The sequence below is a fragment of the Melospiza melodia genome, chromosome 2 (genome assembly GCF_035770615.1).
Source record: "Melospiza melodia melodia isolate bMelMel2 chromosome 2, bMelMel2.pri, whole genome shotgun sequence".
Lineage (NCBI taxonomy): Eukaryota > Metazoa > Chordata > Aves > Passeriformes > Passerellidae > Melospiza > Melospiza melodia.
In genome coordinates, this window is record NC_086195.1 from 27349787 (window position 1) to 27364783 (window position 14997).

At 39.4% G+C, this 14997-nt stretch overlaps 1 protein-coding gene across 8 annotated transcripts in view; it reads left to right on the plus strand.

Annotated features, from left to right (window-relative positions):
* BBX (BBX high mobility group box domain containing) overlaps positions 1 to 13842 on the plus strand; it is a 139913-nt gene extending 126071 nt beyond the window's left edge. For all 8 annotated transcript variants that reach the window (XM_063148184.1, XM_063148182.1, XM_063148181.1 and 5 more), the window contains 3 exons: positions 2099 to 2296; positions 2916 to 3108; positions 5792 to 13842. In XM_063148184.1, the coding sequence (XP_063004254.1) occupies positions 2099 to 2296; positions 2916 to 3108; positions 5792 to 5879 (479 nt within the window). In that variant the 3' untranslated portion in view covers positions 5880 to 13842. The remainder of the gene's footprint in view (positions 1 to 2098; positions 2297 to 2915; positions 3109 to 5791) is intronic.
* Positions 13843 to 14997: the final 1155 nt, after the last annotated feature.

Genomic DNA, 14997 nt, shown 5'->3' on the forward strand with positions numbered 1-14997 from the left:
GAACATCTCACTGTTGGCCCAGCTGAGTTACTTGAAAGTCACATTTGCAGTCATTGGTGCTTCTACTTAATTGGACTGTTACAGGGTGGATCTTTTCCTGTGCTTTCTCTTGAGCACTCTCTACAACAAAATCAGTTTTACAGCAAAGCTATGCTCTGGAGAGGTTGGCAGCTAGAGCTAAGCACTTCAAAATGCTAATTAAAACTGTGTGCTTTTTTTCCAAATTAGCAACATGCACAAGTTCAAAAATATTTTACAGGAGAACATAGGTGAATTAAAATCACAAACAAATTAAAGTTTGGAAAATTTCAAATGTCTATGCATGTATGTACTAGATCTGACTGTGTTCTTAGACAATGAAACATTAAAAGGTCCTTCCCATTCAAACAGAAGAGCAAAGGGTAACTGCTAACAAGATGAAGTGTGTTACAGCTATTTTCTTCATCTAGTCCACATTCTCACACAATGAACAGTTTAAAAAGCCAGCAAAATATAAAGGTGTTATTAGCTATATCTTTGAATTGAAAGTTCATTAAATCTACAAAACTAACAATAAACAGTTTCAAACTAACGTGAAAGGCAAAGACCATGCAGACTTAGGCCAACAGTTAGGCTTTTGTGCACAGTTTGTGGGGCTGGATGCTCCTGTGTGACACCACCAGTCTCAGTGCAGGAGATTGGAATTGTTCATTTCTTAGGCCTTCTTAAAGAGCAGTTGTTTGCACTCTGGCTCAGTTCTGTGTGTGTAATTTTTGCTGGTCAAACCACTGAAAAAGTGACAGATGTGTCTTTAAAAAGTCTTTAAAACAGGGAGAAAGATTAAACTGAACTGAAGGGAAGAGTAAGCTAACTGTAGATACAGTAAGAGCTGCAGAAAATATATCAAGGACTGTTGCAAAGAGATGGGGTATAACCTGACAGAGAGTAAATAAAATAATGAGTTGAAAATGCAGCAGGAGGGATGAAGTGCAGGCATTAGGAAAAAATACATAATCGTTCAGGATGGCAATGTACTGGGAAAAAATACCTCAAGAACTTGGTGCAGGTATCATGAGTATTTCCAATTTCAAAACAGGTTGGACAGGCACCTGTAAAAAATTACCTGAGCATTTGCTACCTGTAGCCTCTTTCTAACCCTGGCTGATAGTGATCACAGATGGGGCAGGCTTCATAGCACTTTATCACAGGAGGGAAAAGGATGTCGCAGATTGCCTTCATGTACTAGTGATACCCTGTGGGATCAGCAGAATGGCTTATTGAATCAATGCAAATTACAAACAGTTGACTACTAGGCACTGAGCTCAGACTTTGGAAGTTTAAATATGTTTTGTGATTGCTATCTGACCAATTTCTTTTTGAACAAGATTAAAATAAACTCTTTAGTTGAGTGAAAATTTGGGATCATGTTCCAGTTTGGGGTGAAAAGCTACTTCAGAACATCAACACTGGAGCTGCTGAGAAAGATTTAAACTGTTCCTTTCTCATTCTCTGAATTTATATGGGCAGTATTTCTGACATGGTATTCTATCCCATGCTTACTTCCTTTTTTTTAGCATGCTTGTCTTCAGCTATGATCCAGTTATGCTTTTTTATTTGCAGCCTTTGGGGTGTTTTTTAAGGTTTGTTATTTTGTAAAAGGCAGTATTTCCCTTTCTTAGAGGAGCTGATGTAGAGTGACGAAAGAGGTAAGACTAGGTTTTAGTCAAGAATTGCTGAATTCTGCTTGTCAGTCTGTCTGTGAGCTAAGATAAGCTTATGTGAAGACCCTTGTTGTTCCTTAAATACATTTTGTCTCTTAGCCACCTGCTGACATCTTCTGTTGCAGAATGTTTTATACAGAGCAATGCCCTGCTCTCACTCCAGTGCTGCTGCCAATCTCACAGTTTTCTTGGCAAATATTAGAAACTTGAACCTTCAGTATTGTCTTTGAGATGGATTCTGTTAACTTCACTGCAGACATCTGTGGCATTCAGATCATGTCTTGGCATGGGTTATGCTCTTGAGTACCTGTGAGGAGCAGTTTTTTACAGTTAGATGCAAAATGAGCATAGCTAGTGAATTATTCTACATCTAAAGTTGCATTTTTATTCTCTTCCAGCCATACTATTAGAAGACAGAAATTCCAGTGAGAGTGCCTGGAAGAATAAAATTTCTATATCTGCCCTAAACACTCCAGAGCCAGCAATGATGCATGAGCCTTTAGTTGGCAGCCAGAAAAGGAAAGCAAGGAAAACTAAGATCACACATCTTGTCCGAACAGCAGATGGGCGAGTGTCACCAGCAGCAGGGACACTGGGTAAGGAAATTTGAGTTAAAATTTCATTAAAACTGAGTGGTTGGAGAATGTTTTGAGGGTACAAGCAACCTATCAGGGCAGTGGTTTTTAATTAGCTTGTTTTCTTACCTGCTTAGAATGGTCGTTATTTAATATACAGCTATCAACCACCTGGGAAATCACTGAGTCCGTAATGGCCAACTTCCTTTATTTGAATGACCAAATTTATCTTATCTCCCTGGGTATTTCACTCTAAGAACTGCGAACTGATGCAGAGAGAAAAGGAGAATGGTTACCTTTCAAAATTTGTTTCCAGTAATGCCAGAGTCCCTGTTGGAGTTCTCCAGTAAGATAATCTTTCAGGACTGCTGTATCTAAAACATACACAAAAGCTCTCTTGCCTGAATGAAAAGATGAAATTCAGTTGAATGCAAAATCAGTAAACTGCTTCATAAACCTTAGTACTGTGCTTTTGACCCAGTAGCTTGATTCAGAAGAGGTTACAGCATGGATCAGATGACACTGGCAGAATCAAAATCCTAAAGGTACAGGTTCTGTTAACACCAGACTAGTCAGCATATCAATAGGCTGCAGTGGATTTATGGACTATGTCTGCATGCTTAACTTTCTTTCTTTGCAGAGGAGAAGCCAAAAGAGCTGCCACAAAGTAGTCTTCAAAAATCATCAAGTGCAGAAGCAGACTGCAACAGTGAATGCTCCAGAAACACAGAGACAGAAGAAAATCATAGTATTACGTCAGATATGCCAGCGGTGTCTGCATTCTTTAGCTTAGCTGCTCTGGCGGAAGTAGCAGCCATGGAAAACGTACACAGGTATGGATTTCTTTTCTTCTTGTTGTCTTAAGTAAATAGTATGTGGCTGACAACTTGTTCAGAAAGCATGTGAATAGCAGACTGTTTAATTTGGCCTACGTTTCCCCTTCCACAGCTTTCTATGAATGCTTTACCCCACTTGCTTAGTATTATTAAGTCTTCACCTGAATGACAGTGTTATCTGTTTAGCAGTTGGTAAAATGATCCTTCTCAGAAAGCTTACGTACCAATTTTTGTATGTAAACAGGTTCATATGCTCCTTGAGATCCTAATGATTGAGAATTATCAGATGCTATGTGTGAGATAATAGCAGATTTAAATAGCTAATGAATGATGATTTGCATTTTCCAGGTGCCTAAAACCTAAGATTTTAGGTGGAGAAAATTTAATACATTTTGAGATTAATTATTTTATGCTGAACATGGCTGAGGGAAGCTAAGTAGTTATTCTTACTCCTGTGGTTTGCTGTGTAAAAGGCAAAGCATCTGCAAAATTGCATGGGGCAGAACAACTCTGGCTGATGGAAAGCCATGGTAGCCTAGGTTGGTCCTCTGAGTTATTGAGTAGGCCATCCATACAGATCAGGTGGAGAATTACTTGCTTATGAGTCAGTACAGAATGGTCAGACCTGTGATGGGAGTAAATCAATTACAGCAGGTCCTCCTTGGCTCTTGATTGTCCAGTGTTGTTCTTTCATGGAACTTACTGGATATGAAACTCGGTCCTCTCCTGCAATGAAAACTTGTTGAGGGATCATTGGGCTGGTTTGAAATCATCACAGCCTCTGCAGATGCCATTTGACAGGTTGCTGGCTGCCTAAGCAACTCCTCAAGGCAGCAGTTCATTAAACCATTCACAACTTCAATTAACTGTTCCTCTCATGGGCCCCAGTGATGAACCCAGTCCTTTGTGTTCTGGCTGCACATCAAATGCTCAAAGGCTTTTTTGAAGCTCGGGAACCCTAAAAGAAATAGATCTGCTGGTTCCTCTCTGCAGAAGGTGTTGTCTTGCTTAAGCAGTGTTGGATGAGAAATTATTTCACACTGCAGTCTGTCATCATAAGCCACAAAATGGAACTTTTGGGAGTGCTGTGCTAAGCTCTGTTCTCACTCGCACCATTGTGGTTTCATTGACTGCCATTAACACTGACCAGAAATGCACAAAAGCAACAGGATTTGCTCCGCTGTGGTTTTTCTTCCTTGTGCCTCTTTAAAGTTCTTGTCCTCCTCTTGTCCTTGTTGAAGCAAGCTAATGTTTTGCAGAGCTTTGTGCTTGGGTCTTTCTCTTTGAATCCCATCTTTTGTCGTGTCATTATGTAGCTTGGGCAATGCAGCACCTTTCATAAGGCCTGAAAATACCAAATGGGCAAATATCCCACAACTGTTGGAAATGCCAGTTGGTAATCATCCTGAGGAATGTGAAATGACAACAGGGGAGGACTCTTACAGTAGAAAGTTACCCACGTCTCTCACTTACTTGGCAAATGGAAGTCAAAACAGAAAACTAAATCTTACAGGCTAGATGCTTCTCTGTTTTCTACTCTGCCAACGGTTGTTACTTTTTGTAACTCACTTTATTTGCAAAAATCCAGAAATGTGAAGAAAAGAATTGGAGGTTTGCTTAATGTGTTTCTTCAGTGTCTGAATATATTTTTTTTTAATAGTTTCATAGAGCCTTGGGACATGGGGTCCTTCTGGCAGCATGGTTTCCATTTGAAGTCTTCTGCTTATCTTCATTTACCTTGTGCATGCCCTGGTTAAGCACTGTGAGTCTGAGCTGCATTTTGTGCCAGGGCCACTTCATTGCACTCCCCTTGTGTGAAGCACATGAGTACCTCTGCTGGGGGTTTCTGCTGGGGATCTTAGTTTGGCCAGAGTGAGGTAAAGTGTCCCTGGTGTGAATAAGAAGCAGGCCCCAGATTTTCATTGCTACCAATGACAAATACTGTAACAAAAATAGAACTTTACCTGTGAGAGTAAGTAACAGGCAGTGATATGCTTGTTGTATGTATTTTTAAAAGGCAAGCTGCAAAGGAGTTCTCCCAAGTCCATTTGATACCATGACTGATGTTGATTTCCAGCACATAATTCTGGCACAGTTTATTTTTACAATGCCCTGTGCCAAGAGATCATTTTTAAATTAACACTGCTGTAGTAATGAAAGAGATGTGCTAGGCTGATGTAGTCAGGTTATGTGGAGGAATCCCAGTGCAACTGTGCTGATGAGTATATTTCCATATTGCTTAAAAGCTGCCTGTTGACTCACACTAACATGATCTGTGCCTCTGTGCATTTACCTTTTGCCACACATGCTATCTGCTCTGTTTCTGAGGGCTGCAGCAACTCCCTTACAAAATGAGTCACAGCACTTGTGTGCTCTTAACTTACTCTCATGCTCTGTATTTTGCTTTGTGTAGTCAAATACCACCATCACATCTGGTTTTTCCTGCATTTGCACTGTGATGCAGGTTGTCCTGTTGTATGTATTACTGTTGCAGGGACTCATCTAAAAGCAGGTGTAACCAGAGTATGTGAGCACCTGCAGCAGTGAGGAGTTACCGTGCTGCCGTGTCCATGTCGGGTGCTAAACCCTACAACTGCTGCTTCCTGTCTCTTCTGGTCTGATAACAGCACCTCCTGTGCTCTAAGTATTGATGGGTGGCTTTTCTTTTCTTCTTTTGCAGAAGTCAGAGGGCCACACCCCTCCCACATGATGGACAGCCAAATGAAATGTCTCAGGCTCCAGTGCTTATTTCCTGCGCTGACCAGTGAAGCTCCACTTTATTGTAAAACATTGTGCTTTACCTAATATCCTAGCCTTGTCTTTACCAAGGGAAGCTAGTCAGTCCATATTATGGAACTAGAGACTGCAATAAAGTGCTTATTGCTCTGAGTGGCCCAGAATTCACTGGAAGCCAGACGTTAGCAACTTGGGCCAGGTCCTCAAATTGGAACCCAGTATGTAGGAGGGTGATACTGTCTATTAATGAACTGAAATGGAGTGGAATGATCCCAGAGCTTGCTTTCTATTGAAGGCTTTTAAACAGTAAATGGGTGGTTGGTGTGAAAAAGGCTGCCTTTACTGTTAGCTCACACAGCATCTCTTTTACCAACCAGAGAGTACGACAACTAGTTTCATATAATATCTAGTTATTCTAAATGAAAAAAAAAAAAAAACCAACAAAAACACTGACGCACTGCACTAGTTACTATTAGATATTCTTAGTCATTTTTGTACATGAAGATTTAAGTTCTAAGATGGTTTATATTAATAGGTTATGCCTACGTTTATATTGTAGAATGAATTTAAAACCTGTTCCAGAGAACTCAAGGCAGCCTGGACAGATGTACCATTGTTAGCGGTGTTTGGGCAGCCACGTGGTCCAGATGTTCTGCACTTTTATATTTGCCACCAGAGTGGTAGAGTTTACTGGGAAAAGTTCTGACAGGCTACGTTTGGGTTTGTTTCTTTTTAATTTAGCTTTGAATAACCAGGATGATGTGCATTAGAAAAAGGTGTGGTGTATGGAAAAAAAAATATTGCAGATAATTGACTTGTCTTTCATGCCTTGGAGGGTTCCTTTATTTTTGCATAGATATCTGAGCGACTTGGTGAAACTTTCCTGTAAACAAAAAGTACTGCAAATGCGTTTTTCAAAAGTGACCTTAGTATTATTTCACAGTTCTGAATAACTTAAAACCATGACGTTTCGATATAGTGTACACCAATTCACATACCTTTTGCATTTTACAGACACTGGCATTGTTGTAGTTACTATGCTCAGTCCAAATCGGCTTCAGAGTTTGCATAAAGGGCCAACTACAGTTTGTGTTGGTAAAGTGGAAAGCTGTATACAGTTAAACTACAACTGAAGAGTAGCGTTTGACTGAATTCAGACTACAAAACAGATCCATCTGCCAGTTTCTGTCTCTGCTTGTGTTGAATTTTTGTGTTTTGCCGTCATAAATACATCCCAAAAGCAGGCCAAGTGTATCACTTGGCCTGTTACCTTCACTATTCTGACTTACACTATTGTTTAACCAAGCATTGATTCCTACCAATAGATGCAAAATGATCACTAGTAATTGATCTAAAGCTACAAATTCAACAGGGTACTTCTTCTATAGCACAAGATGTTTCCCTACTTTTTGCATTGTAGCACAACAATTTACCAAATTGGACTCCAGCAATAATTTTCTATTAGTCTTCGTCATACCGGCTGAACTTTTGATAGTATTAGATTGAGTTTGAAGTTCTTTGAATTAAGTCTTTAAATGATGCAAGTTTACATCATTCTATCAGGCATTCTTATTTATACTTGACTGAATTGATAATGTGTTTTGAGGTTATTTTGTAACTAATTTGATGTAATAGCCATATGGACAGTAATTATTAATGCTTGCTAGGTTTAGCCTTTCATTGTTGTAGTTAAGTGAAAGTCTCTGGTTCAGTGTCAGGAAACAACATACAGTGTACCACAAGAGTTTTAAGAAAGGATTAAAGGTCCGACAAAAGGCACGTAGCTGGGGAAGTGTCACTGAAACAGCAACATCGAGGATGCATGTGGTGAAAGAAGGGAACAAGAGAAGAACAACAAAATTTACAAACCAATGAGTCAGTGAAAAGGCTTTTTTAAAAATTCAGGTGACTAAATATCTAAGAGCCCCTAGAATGCCATTGCAGCTTATGGTGGTATTTTAAATAAGATTTTATTAAAGTTTTATAAGTTATTTTAACAAGACAGGAAAAATTTAAAAGACTTTAAACTTGTGGGTCACAGCAGGGTGGCTTTTGGAGTTTTGGACCACTTTATAATTAGCTGAAATCCAAATATGTTACAGTGCAGGCCGTTCACGTTGACAATGGTACTAACTTATTTCTCTAGAAACCTTTAGAGTAGATATATTTTTGTCAAAGCACCCCATCCTTCCTCGATTTAAATTTCAATATTGTTCCTGGAGATATTTCTGTATATTAATGGTACCTTTTTTAAAAGAAACAGAAAATTACTTTTTTCTATATTAATTAATATCTTACTTGATCTGCTTTTCCTTGACTTTCCCTTAGAGAGGGGGTAGGGTTGGGTCAGTTTACTGGATATGACTGTTTTCAGATACTTACAAACCTTTTTGTAGATATGCTTAATTTTTAAGCGATTAGGCACTGAGAGTAGCAGAAATCCTGCAAAGCTTTATAGTTCACTAGGCATTTGCCTTTGTTGGTTCTATGAGTGATGTCTTGATTTGAGTAGCTAGAATTTTCCCTGAATCTACTAGAAGGGGTATCAGTATTTTCAGGTAAGAAAGTCTGTTAGCACAACAAAAACTTCAGACCAATATCTTTCTGTATTTGGGTTGGGTTTTTTTCCTTGTTTGTTTTAATTTTTATTAATTTCAGCTGCTTTCATTTTGGAAAATCTTACTGCTATTGTGTGTACTTCAGTATACCAGCAAACACTGTTACCTGTTAACACATTGTCCACAAATGCCTCTAGAGAAGAAATTGTTGCACCTTATGTATATCTCAAGCAAACCAAAATATGATGCTTTTCTGCTTTGTTTATTCTGAATATGTTGTATCATACTTTACTGAACCCATTTTAACTTAGCTAAAGCTATCAATATTTATGCATTTCACATTATTTTCTGGATCTGAACCTGTGTATAAATCTTTCTTTGAAAAAAAAAAGACAAGCATTTACTGTAGTTGTCCTCTATGACTTATCCATGGGAGGGGGGAATCTTGTCTCAAGTGTAAAATGCAGTACTGTCCCAGTTTTCCTTGGCTTTTATTTATTTAGTCATCTTCAGTATTTCATAGTTCTGAGGCATACGAAATGCATTGTCATAGCCGAAGCTACAGATCTAAGAAGCTGGGAGAAAATTACTGTAATGTCTTCTTAATTGTTCTAGTACTGTATACAAATATGGGAAATATGTTCTGCAGAACATTTGAGATGCAGATTCTTATCCCCACAGTAGGCTATTTTCCAGGTATTAGACCAAATCAATCAAAACTTCATATCTTACAGGTCTTTTCTGACTAAATTATTCTGAAAATATTTATGGAGATTACTTAATGCTCTGCTTCTGGCAGTAAGTACCCCTTGAATGTGCTGTGATTTCAGAAAAGAATATATTTATTTAAGCTCTCTGAATGCTCTTTTATACTAGTACGGTATCCCAAAGGCAGGAGCAAGAGATTTCTTGGTAGTTTGGGTTTCCGTTTTATAGCACTGGTGCATGACCTTTGAAACTAAAGTGATAAGTGTTGTTGGAAAGGGGCACAAGAACAAGGGACTGGTAGAAGTGTGTGGATTTGTGGTGTTTAAATTCCAGCTTTGGTCTGTATTGTTTGGGTGAAAGCTGCCTTTGTAGCACAAGGCTGAAGAGCATTCTGTAGTTTGTATCAAGTAGAGAGTTGTAAGTCACGTCAGTACAAGGGAATGCCTTATAGTTTGGATGCTGTCTTTTGCAACAGGATATTAATTGAAGCAATTTTAATTTTCACTGCCTGCTTAGCTACTGTACAGATACTGAACCAACTGAAAGCAAGTTATAGACATGGGGCAGCTAAGAGCATGTAAGGAAAGCTGTCCTTTATTCTCAGTATGGCAACATTATGGCAACAAAGGAGAATTAGAAAAGAATTTAGATGTGTATATATAGGGGTGTGGGTGGGTGTGTGTGTGTGCGTGTGTGTGTGTGCCTGGGTGTGTACATTCTGCAAAAAAATGATGTAGGAAACCAGAAACATGATGGGTCTACAAGACACTATAATGTATGTTGACCCTGTTGAGTGCACTCCCTTTTTTTTGAATGCTGAGTCTAATATGGCTACCTCTCCTAAAAGACTACTTTTGTTAACTTCCATTTGCTTTCAGGCATGATCATGTAATCTTTTTGGCCATTGATACCATTTGTATATCGCTGTGTGCTTTATTTTCCAAGAGCAACATTTATATAGAGCAGACACCATAAAGGCTGAATATACAGTAGTAGCCAAACTATGTTGCTGGAGCATTTTTGTTTAGCCTCTGCCACAGTCATATGGGTTGCAGGACCCACTAGCTCTGCTTGGTTCAGTAAGATCAGTTTCTGTAAGAGCAGAAGATGCAGTGCTTGAAGGGTGGTGGACCTGTGATGTTTCCAGAGCTGTTGAGTAAGCCACGTGCTGCTCTTGAAACAACTTCTGGAGTTTACGTTCACAGTCCTGATTTTGCAAGGAAACATAACTGTGCAACTTGGGTGTTGTATACCCTACATTATCCATTAGATGCTGTTTGTTTGCTGTGCTTGTTTGATAGGTTGTAGAGCTCCTTTGCCATGTTTTGCAATACTCATGGCATACTCCCTACCGTGTACATATTTTGAACTGTCAATTACAGCTGCCAGGATGCTGAGGCCCTTCAGGACACTGAGTGCCATGAACAAGTACATATTTAGGTTGTGAAAGGGTTACTTGCCTCCTCCCCTGAATTCCCCAAGAAAAAGGCACAGTGAGGTTTATGGTCTCACCATAGTACTACCATAGTCCCTTACATACTCAGTGTTCTGTACTGAATTGACAACTTTGAAGAGGCTTATAAGATGGATGTCTATTTCATGTTCCCCCTAATTCTTTGATGGCAGAAATCTAGGAAGAATTGACACGAGATCTCCACTCAGCAACACACCCAGGTTTAGGCTGGAAACCCTTCTTCCTTTAGGGGCAGCATTGTTGTTGGCACTGTGACAGTGTGGGAGCCCCGATCACAGACCACTATGCTTTTGGATTTAAGCTTGGGCTTGCATGGTGTTCCTGGGGGAAGCATATCACCATGACCTATGGTGGTCATGATGACATGCTTCCACCTTCATTAAGGTGGAATTTTAAAACTACTGCAAATAGCTTAACATCTATGGAGTTCTTCCAAAGAATTATATTGTAGTTTCTGAATCTTGGCTGTTTAGCATATACCAGGAGACCTGCGCTGTACTCCACTGGAAAAACCACATCTGTTCAGGAAAACTGACTGGGATCCCAAATGTAATGCTCGTCTGCTCTTTTCAGCTGCAAGCTGAAACCTTGTTTGCCCCTCAGTGCTGCTGTACTTCAGTCAGTGGTTGGGTCCTTGAGGGCAACAACAGCAGGAGAGGCATGTACATGCATGTGTCTGCACATGTGTGTACATGCACACACACAGTGGAGTGCAGTGACTTCCAGCATGTACTCTGTGCTAAAGTGCTCCTGTGTTTGCTCATAAAAAAACTTTGAAGTTTTTGAGACGATAGTTTTCCAACTTCCTTGCTAGATTTTGGTATCTTTTCTTCACATTAAACAGCATAAGATGTGAATTTCAAAAATCACATATGAAAAAAGCACAGATCCTGCTGACCTGGATGCTACAAAAACCTTCTTTCTCAGCAGTGCTTGCTTGTAATAACCAGTATCTGTTGACAGTTTCAACACAACTGATTTGCTATGATCTTTTTTCTTGGAGCCCAATCCTTCAACTTCTACTCTCACATGTATTTCCACTCAATTTCGACTTAGTATATAGTTTTATTCTCTCCAAAGTTTGGGGTAAACATGCCTTACAGTGGTTCATCTCCATCAATGGTATAAGAGAGCTACTGCCTTCTTAGTTGTGTGTAGTTAAGTCAGTAAGCACATTTACAGAATGTCATACTTTACTCAAAAACCTCTAATTTGATACTTCTAAGTGCACATGTTAAGTCATGTGTGTAACATGCTAAAGTACATCAAACTGTGATAATGAAGCTGAATAAAAGATTTAATAAAATATTTGAAATATTTGATAAGGACCTTTAAATAGATTTCTTTATGTTCATTCTATTTTGGTTATCTAGCGTGTGCCTGTAAACAGTTTCCCGTTTAAAACTAATGATTGCAAATAAATACTATTCAAATGGAGCTTCTTTGATACTTCACCTGCTTTACCATCAAATGATTGTTTACTTTAACATATGGCTGAGTTAGCAGTATTTGCAGAATTTGTTTTTAGCTACAGTACAAACATGTTGGGTTGTTTATATTTAAACAAGCTCATTTTCACCAGAAAAGGGAAGATGCCAAAACCCAGAGATGGATCCTCAGAGCTGTATGCTGTAGTTTTCTGTCAGATCATCCACTCACCTTCTGCACAATGACTGTGAAGATGCCATTTACTTTGCAAAGAACTTCTGCCCAGTTGTTCTTCCTTACATGTGTCTGTACTGGGAGCTTCCATTTTATTATTTAAAACTTATGAGCCTGGCTCAGCACTGTTGACATTGCTTAGAAGATCCACAGATCCATTCAGGTGCCCTGGAATTCTGTGGACTGACATTGCATGAAGCTGGAGATTGTGGGACAGAGAGAGCCAGGACTCGGTGCAGTTAGGCTTTTGAAGAAAAGGTTGGTTTTCTTCTGAGCTTCCTAGGTATCTACTTTGTTTTTGTGGATTTTGTTTTCTTTGCACAGTTGGGAAGCTTGTCGATAGTCAGCAGAGATAAAAGAGAAGTCGTCCCACTGAAGAAGTCCTTGCTATGATTTCAGTCTTTGGACATAAGAGAACTTAGTAATGGTTTATCTTATAGAAATAAGTAGCAAGAGACATCAATACCTAAACATAAAGGTAGTGGGTTCCCACTACTTTGGAAACTTGTTGAAACCAGGAATCTGCTCTGCCCATATACTTTACAGTCTTGAGGCTTGAAAATTAGACTGTTTGAGATCTTCTCTTTTTCTGTCCTTGGATGCCTGAAACCTCCTTGATTGCCATGTATTTTTTGATCACAGAAGACCCCAGAACAGACTTCATGAAGCCAATAGACACTGGCTGTTCAGATGGGAGCAGATCTGTCTCTGAGTCAAAAGCAGCAGAAGGGAAACATTTAGGGTTTTTTTTATCTATGTGCTATTTACTCAGGAAAGAAGAAACGTATGCAATTTTGCACTGCCTTTACTGGGTATGCGTCAGTATCTCTGCAAAGAAACACCAGGAATGGAAAAGCTTCAGCCTTAAAGGCTGTGTAAAGGTCATGGGAAAGGGGAAGGAAAGTTCTGATTCAGTGAGAAAAAAAAGTGGAAGAAATTTTAAGAAATGCATGTTCTGTCAGTATCTGATGCCCTGTCAGGGACCTTGAAATCACTATTCATTTTTTTTATTACTAAATTACCTTAAAACAGTTGTCTTCATTCCTTGAAGTCCCATCTTTTCTCCTCTATTTTCATTTGGTTCTTCCAACTAAAAACCTGCTGAATTCAGCTAATTCTCAGTGCATCTAGATCTGGTTTGTTACCCAGCTCTCACTCAGGTTGCTTTTTCCAACTGCATGGCATTTCCACTGACTCTTAACTGTCAGGTAAGGTAAATTTCCACGAATACTTCTGGAAAAACACAGGATGGAAAGGCATCATCCAACTCAAGCACCATGCTTTGCTAGACACTGCTATTCTCCCCTTGATACCATTGTTGGGTCCCTTTCATTGTTCATTCCGGAGTTTTTGGATGTACAGCTAACCCTGCTTTCAGAGAGACTTTTTTTTCCTACAGTGTGACAACATGGAGTGAGACACACAGTATACCTGGGCATACAGTAGCCATGCTATACACCAGCTCATGTGGCTGTCAATTCTCCAGTAGGACACTAGCACTTTGTAACAAAATATGAGATGCGTTCCTATCTCTGCTGCAAAGTTCTGTTTTGTTTTGTTTTCTGAAATAAAACCTGTAAGATACAACATCTACCTTCTATCCAGTGTCAAATTCTTTTAATTCTTTTTTTTTTTTTTTTTTTTTTTTTTTTTTTTTTGTGGACTATTCTTGGCACAGCAACAGTAAGAAATTGAGGTCTAATAGAGTTGTATTTACTTGAAATTTCATCAAGGCTTTATTGGTTGTTTTCTGATTGGAGAATTATTAGATGTTCAGCAGAAGTGGACTGGCCCACAGTGTCACTGCTGCGAGCCCAGCTGAAATTCCATTTGAACGTCCAAAACAAAATACAAAACATGTATTCCATATAGAGCAGCACTTTAGCTTATTTGTCATCCTGTGAAACAAGAGGAACTAATTGAAATAGACCCAAAAGTCAAGCTGGTTGAGTCAGAATGACATGCTTAGCATTGCAGCACACTAAGAGAAGGTTGCTTGCTATCAAACAACATCCAATATAAGAAAACAAAAAGGGTGGGAAGGAGAAAACCTGAGGTCCTGGGAGGTGTCCTTCCAATCCAAAAGAAGTTTTTGGAGTACATCTTCGGAGTACAGGTTTCATATGTGGCCCACCAAAGGCTTCCCAGTTACAGCAGACCATCAGGCTTCAGTCAGACCAATCTGAGCATCAATTTCCTTCCTTCCTATTAAGGGTGGGTTCCCTTAATACCTGGTCAGCACAACTGGGTTATTAAAACACTCTGCTGTTTTTAGGAGTTTTAGGAGAATTTGGAAATCAGATAGTGCCAATCTGTCAGTAGTTTAGGATACATAGTTTTGGTTTCGATATCCAATAATGACTTTTGTAATGGCTTTGGAGTTTGTGTGTTTTCAGTCTTGCAAAACCAATGTCATTGATTCAGGCAGCCTGCAGCATGCCATTGCCATTGGCATCAGTCAGAGTGATGTCATTTGAAGCAAATTCACTGCACATCTCTCTCTTGAGAGACGATTCCCTGTTACATTTGTGATTCATCTGGTTTGGGACTCCCTAGCTGTGGCGTTTGTCGTGAAGGTGCGCTCTGGCACGGGGAGTTTCTTTTGCTACAAGCCTCTCCAGGATGGCAAAAAGCTTGTCAATGCCTCCACAACTTTGTGTGGGCTCTGTGCTTGCCTGCAGCTGCTGAGATAGATTTTTGTAATCCAAAGTGAAACAAACCCAGCTGGGAACTCGATGGTGAAGTTGG